The 26,254-nt window shown below is 41.1% G+C and overlaps 1 protein-coding gene across 2 annotated transcripts in view; it reads left to right on the top strand.

Annotated features, from left to right (window-relative positions):
• astn1 (astrotactin 1) overlaps nt 1-26,254 on the top strand; it is a 440,186-nt gene that overhangs the window by 98,619 nt on the left and 315,313 nt on the right. The window contains exons 6-8 of one of the 2 annotated variants that reach the window (XM_069684331.1): nt 12,730-12,879; nt 14,491-14,637; nt 18,886-19,053. In XM_069684331.1, coding sequence (XP_069540432.1) covers nt 12,730-12,879; nt 14,491-14,637; nt 18,886-19,053 — 465 coding nt within the window. Of the gene's footprint in view, nt 1-12,729; nt 12,880-14,487; nt 14,638-18,885; nt 19,054-26,254 lie in introns of both variants that reach the window. The other variant, XM_069684330.1, reaches the window with a different exon arrangement.

Genomic DNA, 26,254 nt, shown 5'->3' with positions numbered 1-26,254 from the left:
TGCACAACCTTGAACTTTGCAGCCTGCGAATGTTATGCCATCTTTTTCAATAATTTAATTCGATTCATTCAATATTCAAAATATAAGAGGACCTTTCGTGGCCTATCATATTCCACTCAGAAAGCTGCATCACTCTATCCAGCTTGCACAGATTTCCTCCACGTCTTTGTGTGAGTTATTTTATAATAATATTTTATTAATATCTGCTCAAGTCGTCCGCAGGTAGTGTTAACATCGTTGCTTTCATGGGTCCGGATTTTTAAGTTGCTTTTACTTTTGATCTGTTGTGAATATCCACACGGATAATTCTCCAATCAAATAACAGATATTTGCACTCAGAACCAAAAACCCTCACCTTTTGGAGAACACAGAGGAGATGTACACTGATTTAAATTTCAGTTTGACTTTTAGGTGCACAGGCTGCCGGCTTATGGAAAATCTTGAGTCTAATTCAGATTGTTATGTTTCTTTGCCCAGAAAATCTACTCAAAGGCCATGGCACACTCAAAAATAAGTTGAAAATATTTCAGAATGAGACCTGAATTTCAGGCATTAAGTGTTAAACTTGCAGCAGCATTGAGATCAGTGGCAAAGTGCACATACTGTTACTTTTACCAAGCTGGTCATTGTGAGTCAATGAATGCCACCACACAGGTTTAATAATTGACTAACTCATGAATGCCATTTGGACCAAATGTAAACTCATGAGACAAAAGTAATCAATAATACTTCAAGGAAACAAGGCTTTGATGGAGAAGTTAAATGAGGACACATAAGGTCTTTGCAGGACACTGAGGATAAACCCTGTGTTTCTCTGAGATGGATACCCTTTGAACAATGAATCAATAAAACTGTTTCGTGTGAATGTGGTGTGAATGTGAACATATGCATCTCTATGTTTCATGTGGTCTTTTTGCAGTCATAAATCAGACCATTTTTCCTTCCATATTCCCATTGATATCTTCACTTCTTTTTGTGCGTGACTCATTTGCACTCAGCGCTGTCATCATCCTGAGGTCTCATCTCTCCTCCGTTCACCTCTGCCTGCACAAGCTGTGAGAGCGTAGGTGTTTGTACTGTATGACAGGAGATTGAGGAACACAGGAAACGAAGAGACAGCTACATTTACAGAAAGTTAAAAAGTTACAGCTGAAGAAATGGAGAGACATTATGCCATTATGATAAACAAGAGAAAAAGAAGGCAGTGACATTTTCAAAATGTCATTTTGGAAATTTTCAGTTGACCTCAGACCATAATTCACTTCCCTCCACACTTGGCTGCACAGATGCTTTATTCTCAGCCCAATTAAAAACAATTTTGTGGAGTTAGTCGCTGTGGAGAGACTCACAGACACACAGTTTTTTTTGCAACAGAAGAGAACACAGAACAAAGTAATTCAGATCTCCTCTCCTGAGTGTTAGGAAGAAATGTAATTATAAAGCTGCAACACAGCAACGCAAGCAAAGTATCCATTTATGCATTTGATCACAGCCACCTCACATGTGTTTGTTCTAGCACATATCCATTGTAATTATGTTTCATTCATGACTGGTGAAACCCAACATGACTCTTGGGGTATTTTGTTTGGGGTATCTTTTCTTTCTTCCCTGTCTGACCTTGACTGTTTCAGTGCACACCTGCAGCCGCCACGGCATCGCTGAGAGCTCAAATCAGAGAAACAGGATGCAGGAAAACAACATTCAAGGAAAGCCTTTTATCAGTAATAGAGAGTGAGAACAAAGAAAGCCCAATCCATCTGACAGAGCGGCACTAGGCACCGTCGGCAGCTCCAAATGGCAATGTTAGAATATTAAAAAGTTCTGTGCCCAGAAATCCTGCAGCAAGGCTTCATTGAACTGCAAACAAAACACTGATGTTTACTTTTCAGACAGTCTGCGAGACTTTATACCAAAGTGATCAAGAGTTAAAAGGTCTTATGGCGTGTTTGGACACACATTAGTGCTGGGCCAAAAACAAACACCGTCCCCATTCATTTGAATGAGATCAGTGTGTTGCAGCAGCCGGGTTCTGACACCGAGAGAAAGTAGAGTCGTCTGGCAATGTCATGTGACTTTGTGCTGTTTTGGTCAAACAAGTATTTTCAAGCAAACTTTTCTTAGTGTTTACTTTGGAGTATGATGGTGGTAATTCTGCTGTTCATCCTACGATGATAACTTTGAGTCCTGTAAACTTTTGTCTGATGGACATTAAAGGAGACTCTTCACACCGAGAACAATTGATTTGTTTGACCACAAGTTTTCAAACACAAATACATGCGCCAGCTGTTTCCCTGACAAGGACCTGTTGGCCTTGTTCTGTTACATCATTTATGTCTGCCTTTAATTAACGCAGTTTATCATAATACATAAGTTAGTTGTCTTTGTTGCCAAATAGGTTCACAGGCCAATGTGATGATGACACTAACATGTCCACTCAAAAAGTACAACAGAGAACAAGCAAGTCACGGTTAGCTGGCTAGCCTTAACTTAGCTGCGCTCCATGGATCTGGTATTGGTTGCTTCGTAATGTTAGCTGATGAAGTAATTTGCAAAAGGAAAGCTATCCATTCACACATTAGTAATACAAATCTATTAAGGGCAGTATCTCAGTAATAAATTGTTGTAGCAGTTTTAGTCTTTATCTGTCATTTCTTGAAATTCATGGATGTTTTATTCGTTCTGGTCTTCTTGGGTTGTAATTCCACCTCCTCGTCTGCAGCAAAAATCACCCACTCTAACAGAAACCCTTTTTCATTCAGCAGGACCGTTTGTGGCAGATCACCTCTGGAATTTTACTCAGGCAAATCAGTATCCCCTGGCCTGATCACGCAATTATTTATAATGGCAAAATGTTTCTCCCATCTGGTCGTCACCAGCAACATCTGGTGGTCTTGTTCCTGTTTGGAAGCCGTCCAACAGATGGTACCAAATGGCCAACAATGGCGAGTTGTTCGGTTCAGACCAGTTTGGCCAGACTGGGCAGCACAGCCTGTAGGGATCACTGAGGCTCTGCATTCAGTTTATGTCAAATTTTGTTCATAGTGCTGTTATAATTATAAGAGAAGGACTGTAAGATGCAACACACTGTATGCCCAAACACAGAGGCATGCTTCATGAGAAACATTACAGTCCCTAAAAACACATCTGTGTTTACAGAGTGATCAAGAGGCTCTGTTGTCCACCTAAAGTTGTCCCTCTCTTGTGTTGGTGTCTTGATCTGTCTCATTCTCTCACTGCATCTGTTCGTACAAAGCCTTCATCTGCTTTGTGCCTCCTAATTAATGCAGTTAAATTAACTTTATTGTGACAGCAGGTATGTAAAATATGTAGCAAAGAGTATCAACAAAGAAGAAATCCTGCACACTCATTACCACCGTAGTATCACTTTTATCAGCGCGGTAAAGGGAAATAGAAGGATTTGCTTCCTAATGCATTTAACTAACACACACACACACACACACACACACACACTAACACACACACACACTGCTTTTGAAATATCAGTGCTTTGTGGCGCAGGTTAGTATTCCAGCTGCATAGGAATGAGGCTGTCTAAGCAGGCAATTAGATCTGGTCTATGCAGTTTGGAGTCTCTGTTGTTGGTGTTTCCAGTCAACTATTTTCATCGTTGTCATAAAATATGCACAGAAAGAGCTGTTGTCGCTCTCGGAGGACAACTTCTGTCCATGTGTGAGGAGGAGGAGGAGGCAGGTGAGGTAATGGCTCTTTCCCTCTTCGCCGCTGAAGATGCCCACATGCCTCTCTTCTCTCCATATGTCAGCACATTTAATGGACTCCAGAGTTACTTCTAAAGCAACTCGAGTACCAAAGTTGCCAAATGGGAAAATGCGATGTCAGACACAGTGAGTAGAGTGGCCCTCAGGCCTGCAGGCTCCTATCAGTTCATGATTATTATTGCTGTGCAGGTGCATAATTTATTCCAATTTAGTTACGGACTGTACAACATAATGAAGTTAATGATTATTTGACAAGGTTAATGTGACGGTGGAGTTATTGTACTTCTGCATATATAACAAAAGTTGCTGTCACCACTTGGTAAATAATAAATATGCATGGAACTATAGGCATTAACTGAATACTGTTTTTCTGAGGGGTTCCTGTCATGGGGTAAAAATGAATCAAACCAACCTCCTGAGACTTCATTCGGATTTATTTTATTACAGAGGTTGGTTAGTTCTGACTTTTCCTGCACTGGTCTGTGATTTTAATCCTGTCTGAAATTTTGCACTCCAGTTATAATAACACCTGCAATTACCTCCTTTTGTCTGTGGACTTGCTGACCTTCCTGTTATTTAAACGGTCGTTCAGAGTGACGTCGTAAAGTTTTTTTCTTTCCTGTGTGAAGAGCTTCCATTTTAGTTTTCTCGTCACACTGTGAAATTCGAGTTTTGCCTGATAATGGAGTCAAAAATGTCGGCCTAGCTTATGAAATGGACTGTTGTAATATTCAGGTACAAGCTGTTAAGCCCATATTTGTTTGCATGAAAACTTTTAACACCATTAAAAGTATGCTGCATTAGCCATCTCGCTTGCACTGTGACTATGGATGCATCACTTTGATACTGAAAAACACTTTAAACCTGATGATTCTCAGGCGAGTTCTAGAGAAACCTGTTTTATGTCTCCCGCTCTGATTTATGGACATTATTTTGCAATGAAATTTGTAGTTTATGATTTCCTCTGGAAGTGGAAGTCACACTGCATGATTCAGTATCAGTGTATTTCATTTATTCTGAAATCCACCTCACAGTTTCTTGGCCTCATGTCTCGCCCACCTCTGGGTGAGCTTTTAGTTTCTTCATTTTTCTTTGTCCTGTTCAAAGTGTGAATGTTTAATTTCAGATTATGCTTCAGACTGTTGTCTTTATTTGGATACCGGCAGCGAGACGTCAAACTATATGACTCATTTGATCAGGACTTTTCTGTTCATTACTCACCGTAGAAGTCTCCTCTTAGCTTGAACCAAATAACAGCTCACCAAACTCATCATTACAGCTCTAATTTGATCTCATTGTTTTAACAACCTTAATTTCCTTTTTTCTACACTATCAATGCACCGTATCGTTACTATGGTTTGCATCCAGAGGACTTACAATCCAGCTGGAAATTAGTTCGACTTGATCAGTTACACCTTTTAAAGAAATAAAGACAGTTGAAACCAAACAGGCTTTTAATTTTGATCATTTATCACTTCTTAAATTCCTGTAACCTTATTTATCAATATTCTGCTGGCAGCGGTAGAATACCTCATGATTGGTTGTTTTTATATGCTCTTCCTAATATTAGAGCCATATTTTCTGTTGCTTTGACGTCTTTATACTCACAAGTTGTTTCCACTTCTTCCCATCCAGATAGATTGCCATCCTGTTGCCACCAACCTCCTGCTCTCTCAGCCCTTGCACCATTTCATATTTTCGAGTTGTGGAGCTCTGGACAAAATAACTTTATTTTGTTGTTTTATAAGAGGTACTTTTGCCTGCTATGCATGCTGAGTTGTGGGTGAACGTCCTGCGGTGAGGAGGCTGTCTTGTTTTCAAAAGAGCGTTGAGAGCAGCACAACTTGGTTCCTGTTTAATAGCGAAGGCTGATGAATACCTGCTGTGTGAGATTTAGACTTAATTCCCCAGGAGACTCTTTATTCTCCTCAGTAAGCCAGGCAGAGACCCACCATTATATTTCAAGTGAAAGAGTAGACATCCGTGCCCCTGTGATAAAACTACATGGAAGCACCGTGCTGAACCTGTGATACCATGGACGTTTTTTGGACAGCATTTACAAGAAACAGCCCTGTAATTGGGACTTTGTTGTAAACTTTCATTTTGGATGTGCTACCACTCCATTTGATACATTTTGGGTTTTTTTCATGTACACTTTTATCTTGTGCCACAAATGTTATCTCAGTCATTTCCAGCTGCAGAACTCTGGTATAGGTCAACATGCACTCACCTTATAAGCTTTAAAGTACATTTTCTCTTAAGTGCATCCCATAATACTTTCCGCCTTGTACATCACAGACAGAACATGCTGTTTGCACTTTGACCCATTTTAAGTTATCGGAGTGTAGTACTTTACATTGTAGCCAGCACTTCTTTTATGTGCTCTCCTCTGTGAAGCTTGTGCAGCCTCAAAGCCGTCCTTGACAGCACTTCTCTGTTCAGGTACTTAGAGAGCCACTTAAAAGCTTCTCTTCCTGTGGCTTTGAGCTTAAACATTCGTAGGAAATACCTTGAAAACAACAGGTGGTTTAGTTGGGTTGACCATTACACTTAATTACACTACTATATCTGTAAGCCACTGTATGTTGAATCCAGAGAAAAATCACAAAACTCTATACGTACCAAATTTGATATATGTGGTGTCAGTGTTTTGGTATACTAGGTCCCCTAATGTTAGCTTTTCAGTAGTGCTGACATGATGTATTGACAGAAAAAGTATCAGCTGTAATGCTGTAATTCCTTTCACCTCTGCAGAGCTGGCTTAGTCAGGTTGTGGAGATGGTGTACTGTGGGTTTGTTGGTTTAGAAAAATTACAAACGTTTGGACACAGCTGCCCCACCTCTCATTTAGAAAAGCTATGGTGGAAAGGAGGGGTGTGAAGTTTTTTTTAAAATGATAAGCAGATCTGAAGATGCATGGCAAGAGCATACAGCCATGCTAGGGACTTTGAGGTTACTGCACGTCTCAGCACAACATCGTAATTCCATTGACAAAGCTAATATTTAGCAAGTATAATGTTTGCTAGTCATTCAACTTAGTTAAATCTGTTTGTATGCTTAAATCAGAGATTTAGCACTGTATACAAAGTCAAGTTTTGAAAATATTTCTTCAGACATCAAAATAGTGTTGGGTCTTAAATTTATTGGATGAAGCCCCCATGATTCCTCCTCTCGGGACCATGATTGTTTGTACCAATTTGGATTGTAGCCCAATGCAGAAGTAGTTGAGACATTTAACAAAACACAAGTATCAGCCTTGTGATGGCGCCAGGTCACAAACTTTGGAGACCATAAATGTCTGAACAGAATTTCAAGTTGTAGTCGTCAAAATATTAAATAATTGACCAAAGTGATGACAGACAGACAGACAGACAGACCAACACTGCCATCCATAGAGACATGCTGCTCGCATGGTTTAGAAATAAGCAGCATTGCAGGGGTTGTATCATTTTCTTTACCATGTCCTTTTTGTGCAAAAAAAGTAAATTGTCATTGGAGGATGTCAAAACATTTTCCCACTATGTTAATTAAATAAATCATAAATCAAATAATATTGCTAAAATGATCCATCCACAAAATTATGAGCTCAAAAACTGCAGACCAGAAAAACAATTGTTTAAAGCACAGGTAAAAGGCTACCTGCAGGGCATCGCTGCCTGTCACACCTCCGACGGTGCCATTAGGACAGCTGCAGGGTCATCAGCCAGAGGCCATCCTTCATCGATGTTTCGCTCCATTAACTGCGGAACATCTCATGGTGGCGGAGCAATGGTAGGGACATCTCCCCACCGCCCCCTGCAGCTGTCCCTAGGTCCCTTACCTTCCCCACGCCTGATCCTTCGTCCTTAGCCAGAGCCAGAAGCTGCCCTGGTCTGCCTCCTCAGCCAGATCTTTGAGAGCCTTCTTGAGTTTAGGACCACTGTCACACTCCTCAAGAAGCGCTGGGTGGATGTTCCCACGTAGCCTTGAAAGCGGACCACCCTGATACTCTGCATTTAGCTGTCAGCTTCATGTATTTGTCCTACTTTTGCTCAAATGCTGCCTCCATCCCTCCCTCCCATTGGACAGTGAGCTCTGCCATGATCACTGTCCAGGCTGTTGTGGACCAAAGGACGATGTCTTGACGTAGAGAGGTTGTGGTGACTTCACTTGTTGATTGAGGTCCACTCTTATGTTGCACTCACACCCAGGCGTTTAGGCGGATCTCTGTTTCTGGGAGATGTTCTGTACTGTGCCTCCCTGTCCAACAAAGTGGATTAGCTTCTGTGGTGTTAAGGGGTGGTCTCTGGTCGCTTCCAGCCTGTGTGTCTCCGGGACTTCAGACAGCTTCTGCAGGACTCGTGGTGCCACCTGTACCAACCTTGAGCCAGTGCTGTTTTACAGCTGGACAGGATGTGCTGCAGGCTTGAGTTCGAGGCATCGCAGAGATGGCAGTTTTCCTTTGAGCCATACCAAAGATGCAAGATTACTGGGGCTTGGTAGACTGTCATAGGTGGACCTGATGAGGAAACTAAGCCTAGCTTGGGGCATTCTCCACATGTCAGTCCAACTTACTGTCATGTTGACCACCACCATGTTGTCCAGTCTCCTTGTTGCCGCAGACTGATGGCTCTTATTTTGTATTGCTCCTCCTCCATCCTGGTCACCTCTGATAACACCAGATCCTTCCTCTCCTTCCTTGAGGCTTTGTGCCACATCAGGGGAGCTGTTCCCCACCCCAATACATTTTCACGCTTGGCTGTTTGAATCTGCTCCCAGATCACGGCTGAGTGTTCCGCACAGCCAGGGAACCCTGGAACCCTGTTGATATGTGTTTTCAAGGAGGTAGCTGGTAAATCGTTTTGCCAACACAAGAGGATTTTCCCTTTTACGTTCAGTAGGGCGATGGGACGGGATGGCTGGGGTCTTACAGGCAGCTCTCATCTGTTTCCCGAGTAGCTTCAGCACTGTGGGGAAGTTCTGATATACCCTGTAGGGCAGGGGTTCCCAACTTTTTTGACTACACGGACCAGACAGTAGCAATAATATGCATGCATGAATTATTTTTTATGTAACAGCACAGTGTCACGTCACTTTGTCTGCGGTGTCGGCTTGCCATTTTCTCACAGAATAATCTCCATGTCACCTGAGTTGAAATCTATAAAGCATTTTTAGCCTTTCCTGAATAATAAGACCGCTTACGATTATTTACTTCTATTGTGCTAAATCCAAGTGAGTGATTATAAGTGCTTGTGTGCATAATCAGTTTCGATGTCCGAGCTGTTGTCTCGGTGCTATTACGCAAATGCGTCTGTTCTCCTCCCGAGGATGAAAGTACCAACGGTCAACAACGTCACTGGGCGGCCAGGGGGGGTCGTTGAGGGTGAAAAACAACAACAAAACGCATCTGTCAGTTTTTCTGAATGTAATTACATCATTGTGACATGTGCAGGATAGGTATTTAGGAAAAGTCAGGGCAGGAGGGAAACGTATCGCACATAATGACGGAATAATTAATTTTTTTCTACCACAACGCCAAATGACGTCGTCTCTGGCGTTTCTAGTGTTAATGTTTTTAGTATTACCAGTAACAGGAGCAGTCAAACATATTAAAACCATAATATTTGAAGAAATACATTGTGTGTTTGGTAATGTAGAGTTTTTGTGTCACATGCGTTCAGAATGTTCCTGCATGATGGTTATTTAACTAAAGTTTATGCATTTAATTTGAGGTTATTGGAACGTGATGCACGTTTGTAGAAGAAGCTCACTTCCCCCCATTACTGCACGGGGATCTCATTTGTCCTTATTTCAGGGCAGAGTTTTTCTAGCACACTGACTGCTGTTGCAGAGGATTTTGTTCCCTGCCAGTACACATTTCTGGAGGGAAATTGTGCAGTGAATATTGCTTTATTATTAAATCAGTCGTGTGAAATGCGGAAACAATGGTGTCATCAAAAAAAAAGCCGTCCCACTTGTGAAGTAAAGCAACACCAACGTCTGTGCTGTCAGATAGTCATGGCTGCCAATAATGTTTACACAACACATTCATATCTTCGCTGCATATTGTTCTAGAAGCAACAATATGAAAAGCTGATGAAGCTGCTGTCATGAAAAAGAAGTCCTTCTCAGTTTGTCACATTGACATTGCTGCCAACTGTGTTTTCATTCCCCCGCTTTTTGCTGAGGGATCCTCTCCAGTTTAATCAAACACTGCGTCTTGGTTGGGGATTTTTAAAGCTCTTGTCACTGAGCAACGTTAGCACGATTTTGATTTCGGTTCACATACATCCCGCCGAGGCAGCAAATCTTTGCTGCTTTGATGGATTTTCCCCCTCACTTTGTGATTCGCAATCCGCTAACACTTGTAAGACAAGCTTCAATACATGCCCTCTAAATATAGCTAATGCCTCTGCTAAAACACACTCGGCTGAAATGCATTGTAGACATATTGTGTTTAAGAGCAGTTTGCTTATGAAACTCTTTTTTTTAACCTGGTGTTTACATCCACCCTCATGCTTAAGATCATATTGTAGCTTGAAATGACCGACAAGGCGCCATTCACTGCAGATTTCTTACACTGAGGCAAAAGAGGGATCTCTAATATCGCACCAAAATGCAAAATGTAAAGTATTCCTCAACGTTCCCTCCATTTTTAAAAACTTATTCTGCACACTTTCTTTCTTGTTCTATAAAAAGGCATTTTTGCTGACGGTAGCATGAAAAAGTTAAAAACAAATATATATATAAAGAAAACAAGAGTCATGTTTGTGTTGTTCAGCAAAAGACCACTGACCCATTCTGTGTTCATGATAAGATGAGTTTTTAATCTTCATGTTTTCCATCTCATACACTGTTTGAATGCCATCCCGCGTTTCTCATTAATACCTTTTCATTTAAATGTGTTAACCTTTTAGACGCCGATGTGTCATTTTGTCATAAATATCCCTTTTAATAACTGATTTAATAACTGTTGTGGTTCAGTGCTGTCAGTAAACATAAGGTGCCTTCAGCCGCTCAAATGCAGCTTCTCATCGTGCTAATTACAATTCTCACGTCTGAGAGTTGATCGAACAAAACAAGGAATTTGAAGGCGTCACCTTGGAGTTAATAATAAGAAGACAAACACTTGAATATTGCAATTATAATAATGCAATGATTCAAATTGGAACTCACTGTTCATGCAATAGGAAAACATAAATTAATCTAAATGGAGTTCTGATCTTTGCACTTCCAAGGACTAATTTTATTACTGATAAAACCCACAGTAATATACAGCACCTAATGAAGGCTTTATTCTTATCCAGCACTCAAATATCCACTTTTATTTTCAACATTATTACATCATTTCGCCTCCACTGTGAACACTTACAATATCCACTGTGAAAGGTTCAATCTACGAGGCAAACCATGAAGGTTTTAATAAACGCCTCGAGGTCACGTACGACTCACTAAAAGTGTTTTAACCCCAAGGGCTTTTAGCGAAAAAATGGCAGATCAAACTCATGGAGCTGAATTGTGTACACGTCTGCAGCCACTTCCGCAGGGAAGTTTCTTCTGGCCTAATTTTCAACATCAGGTTCTTATTTTCAGTCCAGTCAAGGACACACATTAAAGCTGGGGTAGGCAATGTTAAGACACTAGCATGAGTAAACTACATGTGAAAAATGTGAAAGCCACTGCAGAGGAGTGCATGCATCACTAACTGTATCAAACTAACTATTAATGCCATTAACGTGTGACTCTTTTGCAAGGTTTAGCTTTAGGAAGACTCGCTTTTGCACAGTGAGTGCATATGCCGTCCAATCATGATGATACTAGATTTTTTAATTAAAGCATTTGATTTCTCGATCGCTGTCTTGATGTAAAGGTTATTTCAATGAATCAAACAAAAAGTGCTTTAAAGGAGAAGTTCGCTATTTTTAAACCTGGGCCCTATTTTTTTACAAATTTGTATGTCGAAATGACGCATAGGAACAAAAACTTTTGGAATCGGTCCAGTAGATGTCCTCCGCCGTAGCCGCAATACGGCCGCAATAGCTGCACCATAATCCCCTGGGGCAAATGCGCCTGATCAAAGTACGTCCACTAAAAGTGCTTGTTTCTGCCACTGACTGAGGCTTAGATTGTTACTCCAGGTGTCCGACAACATTACGGGAATGATCCCTACGAAGATCTTCCTTTTTTTTAAAGTCTAAGATCCTTTTTGTGTAACCAGAAACAGAAGTCTCGCTCAAGGAGAAGTCTCGCTCTGAAATCTCGTGGGTGATGAGGTGTTGCCTGAACAGGACGGTGGAAACCTGAGTTTTATTTGGAGAGAGGATTTGTTTAGAGGACTGCCAGCAGGAATATATTTCAAAAGCCATGGCTGGATATTTCCCTGATTTCGACGCTAAAGAGTATACGGACGAAGAGCTCATAGAAATTGAAGCGAGAACGAGGAGAGAGAGAGAGGGGGGCAACACGCAGACGAGGATAAAACAAATACACTAACCTACGCTTTCTGTACGCTTTTTATGTATCTCCCAAAATCCTCTCTCCAACTCTAACTCACGCTTCCAGGGGATTATGATGCTGCCGTATTGCAGCTACGACGGAGACTGTCTACTGGACCAATTCCAAAAGTTTGAAAGGGTAATTTCGACACACAAATTTGTAAAAAATATATGTAAAAATACCAAACTTCTCCTTTAAGAAATACCTGCCTACCCTTTCTTCAAAACAGCCTTGACGGATTGGTACCTGAAATGGCTAATTCAGAAGTAGTAGCCTCTCTTTAATGTATGTTACGGTTAACATTGTGCCTGGCTTCCATAACCATTAGCCTACATGTCAATGATTTATCGAAGGAAACTTTTTGCCCCAATCATTCCGCACTGATCTGCCATTCTGGATGCCCTTTCCCTGCCACCTCTGTGAGGCCACCTGGAGGACGAATTTTCCCTAGATTGGTGCGGAATCTTTTTTTCCCCCTCATTGTCGGTGTATTTTTATTTCTGTGTGAATTCAACAGCGGGTTCAACTTTCTTGAACCCAGACGGGGACTCTGGGACGGAGGCAGACAGCGAGCCTCAGCTGGCCTTTTACACCGACCCAAACCGCAGTCGCCGCCGGAGTCGAGGTATGAGAAATGGTAACGCCAACAGCGCGTGGGGCTCAGGGGGTAAGGAGGACTCACACACCTACAGACAGTTTTCTCCCGCCGTCTGATGGTATTACCATCGCCACGACGCATGACAAGTAACCTTTGCAGTGCATACGGCAGATGGATTGCTCCAGTGTTCTGTGTGATGGTGGTTTTGACTCCTAAAGGAAATATTGTACATAGAAGTTGTGTATACAGTATGCTGTGTATACATATATGTGTGTATAATGTTTAAGCAGTGGTTGTGAGCATGTAAGACTGATCTCAGTGCATCTGCATACAGTCTTGTTGAGTGAAATCAAACAAGACGATGAGATCAGAGGATGTCAGAGCAGGATATTTTGATATTGACTGTGTCTTATGAGATGAAAAAGTCTGTATTTTGAAATAATATTACACACAAATATTATTTCTAAGCAGGATCCTGTGCAAATGCTGTCAAAGTGAAGTGGTGCAGCATGCTTTATCTGTCAGCATGCCATGTCCCTGCAGCTTTGATGTACAGTAATGGAGCGTGGAAGAGAGACATAGGGAGAGGAAAAGAAAAAAATAAAGACACAATGCCCTCAAAATAATAGCTGCTGTCAGAAGGCGTTACAAGCCTTTACAACACCTCCAAGCCAATTACTCCCCCGTCATGTGCACAGGTGTCACAAACACGGCGAAGCCTCCAGAAGTGTAGCCAACACCTTTAATTAGAGCTTAAGAATAGAATAAAGTGGATGCAAGCTGCCCCACTGATGTTGTTTAGATTCAGAGGAGAGGATGATTCATGAAGCATGACAGGAGTGTTTTCTTCGAGTCAGTGGAAAGAGGACAGTTTTTAAATATTCCAGTTTTTATTCTGCAGCCAAAAGTGTAAAAATATAACTTTAAAAAACGATGTCAAAAAGGTGAAAATTATGCCCCACATCCAGTCTCTGGGTAAGTCAGGTGATTAAATAAACCAGCTTTACACATAATGCGATAGGTCAGCTTTCTACGTTGGCTTTTGTTTAAAGGATCGCCTCGGGCAGCTTCTGAATGAAAAAGTTCTGCCAGAGCAATTTAAAAGTGACAATGTAATCTGGAGTTATCCTGCCGGTGACAAAACAAAGTTTGAGTGGCTTTATCCAAGGTCACAGTGGCTCTGTGTGTGTGTGCGTGTCTGTGTGCGCATATATGAGGTCACATTTAACACTTTCTGTATTGCACTCTGGAGTAACAGAGATAAGGGAAGCGCTCCGGCTCAGGCAGACGGAGAGCAGAGGAAAAAAACAACCTCTGAACCATTTTTATTTAGACCCATGTCTCTTTTTCCCCCCACATCCCAGCGTGGATGTTAAAACCTTTCAAAGGTAAACCTTTTTCTGTGCCACTGAGCTATGCCTCGCCTAAACCTCCCAAAGGCTTGGGCTTTTTGATCCAAAGGTCCTTTTCATGGGCGTTAAGCCCATTTTTTTGGCTTGTTTGTAAAATGACTCCCTGTGTAGGCAGTGCGTGTTTACGTTTGTGTGGCTGTGTGCATGTATGTTTATGGTATATGTGGGTTGTGAGGGAACATAAAGCGGTCACTGCTTCACATGTCTCCATCGTTTGTTGTTCCCACCCCTCCCCTCTCCCTCCCTGTGTGTTTGTTTCCAGCAGCAGGTTCCCCGCGGAGCCCCATCAATAAGACCACCCTGACTCTGATCAGTGTCATCAGCTGCGTCATCGGCCTGGTTTATTCTTCTCACCTCTCATGCAGCATCTCAGTCCGCGTAATCCTACATGTGCCGGAGCACCTCATCGCCGATGGTAAGACTTTACGCCAGCCACACACACACACACACGCACACCTCTGTGGGCGCTCAAAGCCCTGGGGGGCTGAGCTGGCATTTTTCTCTCTCTCTCACCAGGGAGTTCAGTTGTTCTATCTCTCAAACAGAGTCCCTGCGCTTTGCAGTCGAGCTGCCGATTTTGCTTTGCTCTCTCGCAAAGACAAAGGTAAATGCCAGGTCGACCACCCCCTCCCCACGTTTCTCGTGTGAGACCACATAGCAAATGTGCCCTCAAAGCATCAGAGCACATTGAGGCCAGGTCGCAGTGACCACCCGCAGCAAACCCTCAATCACTCTTCCCCTTGTACTTTCTGAAATGTTGAACCACCTTGCTAATGAATTTCAATGTAGCACCTGCAGGAAAAAAAAGCACCGCGGGGGCCGGGCGCTGGCTCCTGCTGGCTCGCTGGCATTTTTCAACTGTCACAGGAGTGAGCTGGCAGTCCAGATATATTATAGACTGTGACTAGGCTCACTCATCTATCATCTGGAGGTCTGATTTGATTCGGAGCGCTGCTGCTTTCCGGGGGTATATGCGGGCCTGCCAGGGAGATATTAAAATTCCAGGGAGGCGTCCAGGGAGGGAACTTTGAAAGGGGAGATGAAAGATGGCGAATTCGCCTGTTGAATTACAAACCTGGGATCGATTTTAGAATGTTTCCATAAATGTCTCCACAATCTTATCAGACTTGATTTGATGTCATGGCGAATCAGATGAAAATCTGGATTCGACCACTGGGGAAAGAAGCTATTAATGCCAGCATCTGTGCATGTGTATGCCTTCAAATACTGTGAAGAAAAGCACGCACATGTAGAGTAACACCGTCCTCCTCGCCTTTTACATCAGGGAAAGTAATCATCTGCAGATGTTCGCCTGTTTACGCAGGATAGCAATATCTCCTGCTCTCCACCTCACATAACAAAGCACAGAGCAAACTGTTGCTCTGGTCTAAAATAACAATGTGGCTGAGGTTTGTCACCCTATATTGTATTTTGTGGAAATCATTTTTTTTGATTGCCTTCTGTTTCTTGTCTTTAGATGGGTCAAAATAACATCTGGTCATCTATTGGGGGGGTCCCTGTGGCCCAGTGGTTCAAGGCGCATAAAGTGCGCATACCAGTAGTGGCTGGGGACCTTTGTCGCTTCTGATCCCATAATCCTAAACTAGGACAGTAATACTAGTTTCAGTCAATTTGTGGCTCATTTAAATAAGAAGGATAATGAAAATCCAAATGTAGGCCTGAGCTGTGTTTAGACCAAGAGCCAAGATGATTTCCACCTTGTTAGACTCCCACTAGCTCCACCTGGAGATCATTTGTGTTCACTGGAATTGGTTCAACACAACCCCACAAACATTCACCTGAAAAACCCAACGCTGAAGTGTATTGGCTCATAACATCACTTGGGCAGATGGGACTGTGTCTGGATTGACTTTACTGCCTCTTCCAGCTACTTGATGTTTACCAGGTTGCTCAGCTTGATGACCTGTTGGCTAAGTAAGGCTTCTGTTTTGTCTTATTCCCCCCATAGTTATAGTGCTTAAGTTGCTTAAAGTAGCAGGGTTTTAAATTACTATATAGTCTAATTTCATGTTGCTAAATATCCATGTAAAAGCAATTCTAGGATCCTGACTGCAGAGCAGCAGTGTAGCTTAAATTGGCTATCTAAGCTCCAACCCTGGTGCCTGTTTCCCTTCTTCTGGCTTAGAGATTCAAACCCGAAGTAATGACGAATATCTAACTCAAGTTGGCGGTTTCATATTCTGAATTAACAACTTCTTTTTACCAGAAGCAAGTAAATGCATGTTTGATTTTCATGATGCAAAAACACTGTTCTTCCACACCCATGGAAGCCAAAGGCATCATCAAATTGGACATAAAATGTGCCATAAATATAGAAGCGTTGCTGATTGGTGTGTTAAGTTTGAAACTGCTTCTTAGCCATTTTTATCACCCTCCACAATTAAGCAAACAAGATGTGTCCGGTCGTTTGCAGTGTGTGCTCTAGTTTTAGAGGCATCATCAAAGGGGATGGCACTAACTAGGGCACACAGAGCCTGCCAACAAGTCATTAAATATGCTTGGGTTAGCAAATGCCCAGTGCATCCCATGTTTGCAAATGGACGGGGCCTTTGGTCATTGAGTGCTGCAGCTCATTTACACAGATAACACAGCGGATAACTCTGAGCAACCTCAGTTACACCTGCTGTGTTGCTGAGGTGTCCAGGGGCCTCCGTCTCCCCTTGACTGACTAATGACTGTATTTTTTTTATTTTCTGTTTTTCTAGTCATGAAGTGTTTTGCAGAGAGAACTGACTACAGGAACGATTCACGGGTTAAAGTGATGATCTCGAAGATTTTCATGTAAATAAATGTCTGTTAAGTCACTATTTATCTCTGAATGAGGTAACACAATGGTGATTGAGCCTATGGTCCACTGATGAAAGCCTTTGCATTTGCAGAATTACAGACTGGGTGTCTGCTGCAACTTTTACGTGAAAAATCACAAGCGGCGCCCAGTTAGTGACGCGTTCTCCATCAGCCAGCAGTGTCAGCCAGAGAGGGTAGGCAGAGCTAAGCGGCTGCTTTTCCGCTCTCTCCAAGTGTTGCGAGTAAACAGTAATCTACTATGGCTGAACAAACAAAGAAAAGATGGATGACTACAGATACAACTTCAAAAATAAGTGAAAATCCAAAGAAAAAGAAACAAATTGGACGCTCAGATGAAGGCAAACAGTCTAAAAAGGAAAGCGACCGTCAGCCAGGAAAATCAAGAGTTACAACCGGAGCCAACTGTCTGAATATCCCAAAGAGAAAGAAAATGAGCACTTTAAAGTCTTAGATATGTTTTTTAAATTCTGCTGATATTAGGTTTGATTGAATGTGTGATTTTTATTCTCTGTAGAACTTCATGAGAACATCCAGAACTAATTTTCCTACTGGGATATTAAACTGGCCGTGGTTTCTCTCATATTTATTACCTAATAATATTCCTTCGTCACATTAAAGCTCTCAGGCTGTGTTCATGCAGTGTTAGCACCGTCCATGGGCAAAGGGAAGACGGCCACAGGCTTCGACTGTCGACAGCGGCTGCACATGTAATGGCCCTTGATCAGAAAAAGGTCCCCCACCCCTGCTTTAGGAGCTCTCTGCACATACAGAGGATGTGTTAATCTGACATTTGAATATCAAACTTGTGAAGCCGGGTGGAGGAGAGCAATTTGTGGAGAGATTCCCAGGGAGCTGAGGAGCAAACTGCTCTGAATATGAGACTGTTAATTAATTGTTGTTGATTCCATTGTTATTACTTGTGACATTTTTGACATGTTTATCGGTGAAACTGAGTTCCCTGAACAGATTGAAAAGTTTCTTTCAGACCTTCAACTTTAACCAACTTAGCTTCCTGTTACAGTCACCAGGGCATGTAGCCAATTTAATCATCCTAAACATAAGTGAATTAAATGCACACTGTATGTAAAGTCACTGGCTCAGCAAGAAATACATGCAAGGGAGAGAAGCCCATAACGTAATTTACCAGTGCACCATTGGAAAGGACACAGAAGACGTGGTTTATCAGTGAAGGCGCACCAAAATCCTTCAGTGCATACATTAACAACAGTCCACACTAAGCTGACATGTGCTTTGTTAATTTATGACATTGTCTGAGCCTCCCTCATTTTAATCCCAGCAAATATTTATCCAAACCCAGGGGAAATGGAACTAAATTCTAGCCTCTTTTTTTTCATCTCAGTTGCCTTTGTCCTCCTGGTACATGTGTTTGGCTGCAGGGCAACAAAATAAAAGCCCCAGCTGGCTGCCTGTGGTTTCTGATAATAACCGACACACACGTGTTAGTCTGTTTATTAGAGCTGTTGTTTCATTAAAATGTTTTTCACTGCTTAAATAGATTTTATCCTTTAGTTCAGTAGCTGTCAAAGGTTGATGTCTTTAAAGCTGCTCTTCATTTAATGATACTTAATAATAATCATTGTTTTTTTAATGTCACAATTGTAGGTGAGAAGGTTGTTTGAGGTTTTTATGTAGTGCTAAAGAGTCAGCCACATTTTAAAGCTTGTTTTTTGTATCTCTTCTCACTCTTTCCTGCTTTTTCTCCATCCCTTCACCTGCCATCTCTGTATTCACCCTCCATGTCGCACTCCCTCCTTTGCCAAACCCCCTTCTGATCTCTTCCGTACCTCGTCCCTCGTCCCTCCGTCACCCTCAGGATCGAGGTTCATCTTGCTGCAGGGGAGCCAGCTGGACGCCTCGGACTGGCTGAACCCGGCACAGATCCTTCTGTACTACCAGCAGAACGCCAGCGGGCCCTGGGTCAACGAGCTGTGTGGACGACGCCTCCTGGACCCCTGTGAGCACCAGTGTGACCAAGAGACAGGTGAGCAGAGATCATACCGTTAGCAGCTATCAGTTCAGTACTGAACCAGGATTGGTGCAGTAAAAACCTTATGAATTATTAGTTGATATGAACAAGCTGTCAGAACCCTGACTTGACTTGGTCATCACTTCCTGAGAGAATACATTAACAGTAGCTAAAATGTTAGCCACAGTAGCCTTTAGGATCTTAAACTTTATTACGTAGTTCTAAAGCTGTATTTAAAAGTTTACCTGCCACATCAGTAAACAAAACTCCTACCCCATCCTACAATAAACAAAGAAGTCTAGACGAGGCTCTTGAGGTTCGAAGAGTTATTTAATTTTCAGCCACGAGACAAACAGCGATGTGTGATCATATGAATGTTTAAAGAAGCCTCTTTAACCCTCCTGTCGTGTTCGTTTCTCAACCCTTACTTTGGTGTTTTAAATGCTCTTACATTAACACAAAAACCATTCATCATCACCAAATTTTATTAAATATCTTTTTAAGCTGTAAACAATGTCTCAAACTGGTGGTTGACATGATTAACTGCAATTAATACAAAGAATAGACACTGAATATGTTTTCCAAAATCCATCAATGTTGTTTTCCACTTCTGAGACTCTATGGTTCAACTTCAATCTCCTCTTCATCTGGTTCAAAAATTGTTCAGTCTGAAATGTGTGGTTCATGTGGGGGAATGTGTGGATGTGTTTGGGGATGTTTTCCATCTGATGGAAGAACATAATCTAAAGTTACCCATTCATTTCCTATCCATTCATTTTTGGCCAGGAACACCACAGGTGTTACAAAGTTGACTAGACCACTCAAAAGTCAATGAAAGTGGAGATCAGCAATTTTATGTGTTGAAATGCCGAGTGTGGAGGATATCAAAAGGCCTTCAAATGGCAATCAAATGTAAAACACAATATTTATGATTGATGAAAGTTGTTAATCGGTCAGATTTGACCCGAACACGACAGGAGGGTTAAATGTTTTCAGGTATGACCATGACTGTGGTTCACGGTTGTTTTCTCAGGCGAGATGTCTGCGGAGATGATCAATTAGTCTGCATGTCTCCACTGTCAACTTAGTGTGTACTCTAAGAAACCACAGGTCTGTTAACAACACCTACTTTAAACTGCGAGACATTTTGTGAAGTAAGTTTGAAGAGAAACTTTACTGCAGACATAAAACATTATATTATTTTATTTCATTTTATGTAATGGATTAAGTATTTTAATCAACAGACTGCATTATGGGCATTTTAACTCATGTCTAAGTCTGTCTAATGGCTGTAAAAGCAGGGACACATTTTGTAACGTAAAGGGACTGTGAGGAGCTTTTGTTTTCCAGTGCAAACTTTTAACAATTCAGACAGAAAAAAGAGATGCTTCTTTTTAACTGTCAAACGTTCTACTCACTGTGAATCATGTCTGTAGAAATTGTAAACAACAGCACTTTCAGTCTGCATGCTATAAATGGCTTTGTCTGGCGCAGAGCCAATAGCAGCGGGGGCATGTATTTAAAGTCAGTACATAAAAATAAAGTCAAGTTTGAGTTTATTGGGAAAAAAAGGGCCTCTCCCCAGATGCAGACTGCAGATTTATTTAAACAAAAAAGTCAAATTCAAAAAGTAAGAACAAAAGTCTAACTTTGAAATCCATGCAACAAACGATCCAAATGAAAAGTACAACAGCAAAAAAGGTCAAAAAGCACGAGGAAACTAGGAACAGGGTTGATAAAAAGTTTCACAAAGATAGACAAAGACGAACTGGCACAGAAGGGAAGGAACAGAGGAACTAATACACACGGGGCAATCTCGGATCCCATCGGCAACAGTCTGAGATGATATAGCCTCTGGGGACGCCGATGAATGTGCCGGGCGGTAAGCGATAAACGACTTCCCGGCAGAATTCATCTCAAGTTACATTTTAGATCTAGAACAGATTGTTAGCTGTACTTACATGCAGATGTCTGTTTATAGAGGTTAATAAAAAGAGGCTGATGGGGAGCTAGGATGGCATTACGGCGCATTACGTTGCGTCTGCTTTTGCTCTTCTCATGGACTGTTTTTCAGCCTGCTGATACGTGATTGGTCAATATGACTCGGACTTTAATCGTAGCTCAAACGTCTCTGCCAACAGATTCTACTATGTAGACTATTCTACTATGTAGAATCTGTACATAGACACAGGTGAGACTAAAAAACAGTAAGGACGGGGCACACAATTACAAAGGCAGGAAGCAAAGCATTACACACAACATGTAAGGGTGACTGACGATATAAACCAGGGCATGACAAGTGGACAATCAAATGTTACTGGAATACGTAACTAAACAAATATCAGACATGAACAATCAGTCTTATTCGTGATGGTCTCCTTTTATTTTGGACCTCATAAAGAGTTGTCAGTATTGTGTTCAGTCTGTGTCTTAACAAGTTAAAACTAAAATAGGAGTTTTAAAGAGAATCTAAATTACAAGTCGGGAAAAATAACCAGTTTAATCAAAGGCCAGAGATTTGAAACAAGTTCTATTTTCAGATGTCTCATTATTATTCGGTGCAGACTCAAATGGTAATATATCTCAAATAGTTAAATAATGTTAATAACATTAACATCAAACATATTAACTGACGTTTTTCTCTTCATTTCAGAAAACAACAGTTTTAGTTTCTTTTGTTATTTTTCATTTTGTTCAGTAAGAGAGCGTCTCATGAAGCACTGCTCCTCTCTGGATGGTTGAACGATATGTTGGAAGGAGGGATAGATGTTCTGTAAGCTTGACGACGTGTCTGAAATGATAAATGATAAATATGAAGCATAATGAGGAAAAACGGCATGTCAGTAACTTTTGATTGTCGCGAGATTATGCAAACACTTTTCTTTGTGAATTGAATGCTGGAAAAGTGCAGATTGAAACGTAAAAGCTTGCTTAGCACGTTATTGTTGTGCATTTAATCTTTCCCTGGCTCTCTGTGAACTCGCCACTCACAACCGCTTACAATTTATATCTTTGCACTTGTTATGAAATTGCTTGCAGAGGCTGTAAACTGAATACCTAAACGAGACACATTGATGTAAAATGCAGCTGGTGGTTTGAAAGCAATCACTCAGCTTTAATGGCTTGACTGACAGATTTAAAGCATGATGCATCCTGGGTAAAAAAAAGAAATCAAACATGATGCTTTAAAATCAATTGGACCTATTTGTTTAAAAAAAACTGTTTTTTGATATTAGAAACTAAAGCCAGCAAGCATGAAAACAAAAATCAAAGTACATGTTTAGCTACTTTTGATATGAAATAAAACACTTACACAAACTTAGAAATAATGCAGTGTGCAGCTACTGTACATAATGTTTTATTCAAGCCTCAGACCACATTCAAATTCCACATGATGAGAAGAGTATGCTGATAAAACAGAATAGTAGAACATTTTGTTGTTTAACAAGCTCTTTATAACTCTCTCTGCCAGTGAATACATTTTGATCTTCCTCGCCGCCAAAGAAAGCGGGAGTCTGTAAAACAGAATAATATAATACAGCTTTCTGTTTTAACAAGGAAAGCACAATTTAGCCTGAAAAGTCCTCATAGCTGCAGCTACATCTCACTCCAAACATGTCGTGCATACATGTAAGCATGCAGGATATGTTTAAAGCCCCTGTGGTGTAATTATTTTCAAACTCTTCTTATAATTGTTCAAGAAATGAGCTTCAGAGTTCTAACGTTTTATGACACAATATGATCATTTAAATGATTTCCTGTCTGTTCTGAACATTTTTTCACCATTTTGATCAGAAAGGATTTTCAAAGTAAGACGCTCAATATGACTCATGCTCTGTCCCTGTGGAGGTGTCAACAGTAGACTTCTGCCTCGCCTACAATAAACGCCCTCTGCAACAAAAATAGTGCTAATTTAGAAAATATAAAGCTGTCGACAACATAACAAAGGCTAAGAGACAACAAAACTTTAAATTAGTTCTTTTCTGACAGAATGCTTCAACTTTCTTGTACTGACTGATAAAGAATCAGCGGTATGGAGACGAGAGGGGCCAACGTAGCTGCTATCTGTGAATGTTCCTACCGTAAAGAATATATTTCTACCTGGAGAGACTTCATAATGAGTGAACAATTATTTAGTATGGAAAGATGATAAATTTGCAAAGTCTTTGGACTCCATTGTGATGTCTTCATGTACTCGAAGGGTTAGTGAGGCCGAGAGCAGGATAGAATAGGAGTGTAGACACTGGTGGTGAGAGGATGCAGGACGAGCTGAGGACACTGATGAGGGGGATTGGAGGTGAATGGGGTGGAGGAGGGTCGCACTGATCAACTGGAACGACAGACTGACAGCGAAGAGAGGAGAACAGATTTAAATTCTGACAGCAGCAGGATGATTGGTCGACAGAAGTCAGGGCTAAATCTGGTTGGTTTAGTACTTAAACAGTAAACGCCCATGATCAGCTGATCACCAGACAGAGAGGGGGAGAGAGAGAGAGACGTGACATGAATGAATGAGTCTGAAACAGTCTTCCTCCTTGAATTTACACTGAGCTACATTTCTGTATTTGGATTTGTACAGGAAGTGACTGAGGCTTAAAAGTATTTTTACAGCATTTTTTGTGTGTCAACCTGGTTTCTGCTGCTATTAAAATCCACACATGTAAAGGAATGAGTTAAAATATTCATCAAATATACAAAAATAAAATACAAACTGGATTATTTCAAACATGGATTAAATATCATGTCGTAAAACATGATTGCTATCTGAACCCCAACCTCCAAAAAAACAACACAAAGTTTACATTGAGTCATACTTCCAATCCTTTTCAATCTACTTTATTTTTTAAATCAGCAAAGTTGACCAAATTGCTGCGAAGTGAATTAAAAAAAGCTCAAATAAAAACACAGTGAAATTAATAAAACATAAAAAGGGTTAGGGTTAGGGTTAGGGTATTACTTTAAAAGTTGATACGTTACTTCATTACCTACTGAGAAAAGTAATGTGTTAGATTACTTTTGCCTTACCAAAAATTAAAACCCCTTTATGGCTCAGAACGGCATGTAGCCTACTGTACGTCCACCTTGGAATGAATTGACTCTACCGTCATTGCATAGCCTCGTTTACAGCCCGTAATCTGTAACTCTGCAGCCTAATAACAGGAATGACAGACACAATATAACGTTTACAGCTCTTTATTGTGCTAACAATGTGACAGTGAACCGGGCAGAGGCATACAGTATTAGGCACAGCTGTTTCCATGACATACAACACAGGCTCTTAGTCCCACCAGTGTTGTGGAGCTGTGTTTAGTTGCAGATGCTTCTTCAGATTTTAAGTCGAGCTCTTCCCAGCTGACGAGCACTTATCCTCCAGACACAGCTTGTATTTCACCGTCATGTTGTTCTTGTCGCTTTCGCCCAATAATTCAAAATAATGTGAATATTTCCACAATGTAAAAGCTGTCCTCTCTGCTGTTCTGCTAGCTGAATTAGCAAGAAAACGCATGCGCACTGACACATCTGTGTTTACCTTCCTCCGGGTGCCAAGAAGTAGGAGACAAAACAGAAACAGGGCTTCGGGAATAATACTTTAAACCTTTAGATTCTGTTCAGATTGCATTACCTGTTCATATCAGACTAATGTATCCATATTTGATTACATGTCCCCAATGTATAAAAACAAAAAGTAGAGTCCGAAATGAATCATTTCAATTTTCTCTCGCTTCTTGGAAAGTCTGCCAGCGTGTCACTCAAATTATAAAAGCGGTTAGAAATCTCACATTTAAAGAGAGGGAAGTGTCTTCCTTGTTTTGCATCCATTATTCAGCAGCCTCACTCTCCCCTGGGCGATACAGAGTGAGCTCTGAGACCTTTAAATGAATCAAAAAGCCAGACCAGTGTGGCTCATGCCTGCCTGTCTTGGAATGATATCTGAGACTCACCCACACGTCCAAATCTGCACGATCCTCGCTCCTGAAAAGATATATGGACCGGCAGGACTGGAAGAAAGGCTTCTGTTATTGCATTATATTTTTCATATAATGCATTGGTAATGAAAGCGATGCATATGTGTGCTAATGTATGTGTGTTTGTCAGTGTGAGGGTGTGTGCACATGGCAGTGAGTGGAAGTGTGTGTGGGCTGCAGGGAGATTGCAGAGGTGCTATGGATAGCTTAAATCCAATCCTCATTTCTGCTAGAGGAGATACTGATGAAAGCTGGAATGGTCTGCGACAATATCTGCTTGTGCAAGACATTCAAAGAGACGGCGGAGGTTTCAATGCGTGGCTCTTCTCCTCTTGCAGAGCCACTCACTCGGGTGCGTTGGGTGTGGTTTTCTGTGGGCCTTTTTCAACACCTTGAGTAGACGAAACTTTATTAACTCTTTAAAGAGTCTCAAAGAAATGACATCACAGTAAAAAACGACAATGCAGCCACTGTAACTCTAATGTAGATTAAACTATCAAAATGCCTTTCCACTCATCAAAATGGGAATATCACAAAAGCTAAAAAAAAAAGTGTTAAAAATATTTTGTTCATGTTTCTTCATTTACAATTGTTTTGGATGAATATGTGTTTCTGAGCAAAAACTGATAAATACAATTTAGATTGTCAGTTTTTTTTATTAGAACACAATGTCAATGCTTTTGTTATCTATTATGGTTTATGAATGTCCATAAGCTTTTAGCTTAGCTTGTACAGATTCTAAAGATAAGAAGCGTTTGAAGATATTCCAACAAAATGACATTACAATAAGCAAAAGCAACAATGCACACAGTGCATTTTAATAGCAGATGAAAGTATCACTGTGCCTTTTTCACTCTGCTCCATAGTATATTTCTACATTAAGAACTATTTTGGATCAATAATTTGTGTCTGTTTATTATCAAAATCTAATCAAAATATGAATCAGACTAATGTAGTTTTTATTGTAAAACAATTACAATACATAAACTTTCAGCTTGGGTTGTACAGATTCTAAGGTTATGAGGCGTTTAAAGTAATCTTGAAGATTTTCATTGAAATAAATGTCTGTTAAGTCACTATCTATCGCCGAATGAGGTAACATGATGGTGATTGAGGCTATAGCCCACTGATGAAAGTCTTTGCATTTGCAGTATTACAGACTGGGTGTCTGTGGGGACTTTCGTGGAAAAAATCTCAAGCGGCGCCCAGTTAGTGACGCGTTTTCAGCCAGCAGTGGTTGGTCTGCCAGA

The sequence above is a fragment of the Semicossyphus pulcher genome, unplaced genomic scaffold (genome assembly GCF_022749685.1).
Source record: "Semicossyphus pulcher isolate SPU_LCO1_2020_fin unplaced genomic scaffold, fSemPul1.0.p SCAF_7, whole genome shotgun sequence".
Taxonomy (NCBI): Eukaryota; Metazoa; Chordata; class Actinopteri; order Labriformes; family Labridae; genus Semicossyphus; species Semicossyphus pulcher.
The sequence above is the reverse complement of the archived record's forward strand: the minus strand, read 5'-3'. Positions and strand labels throughout refer to the sequence as shown.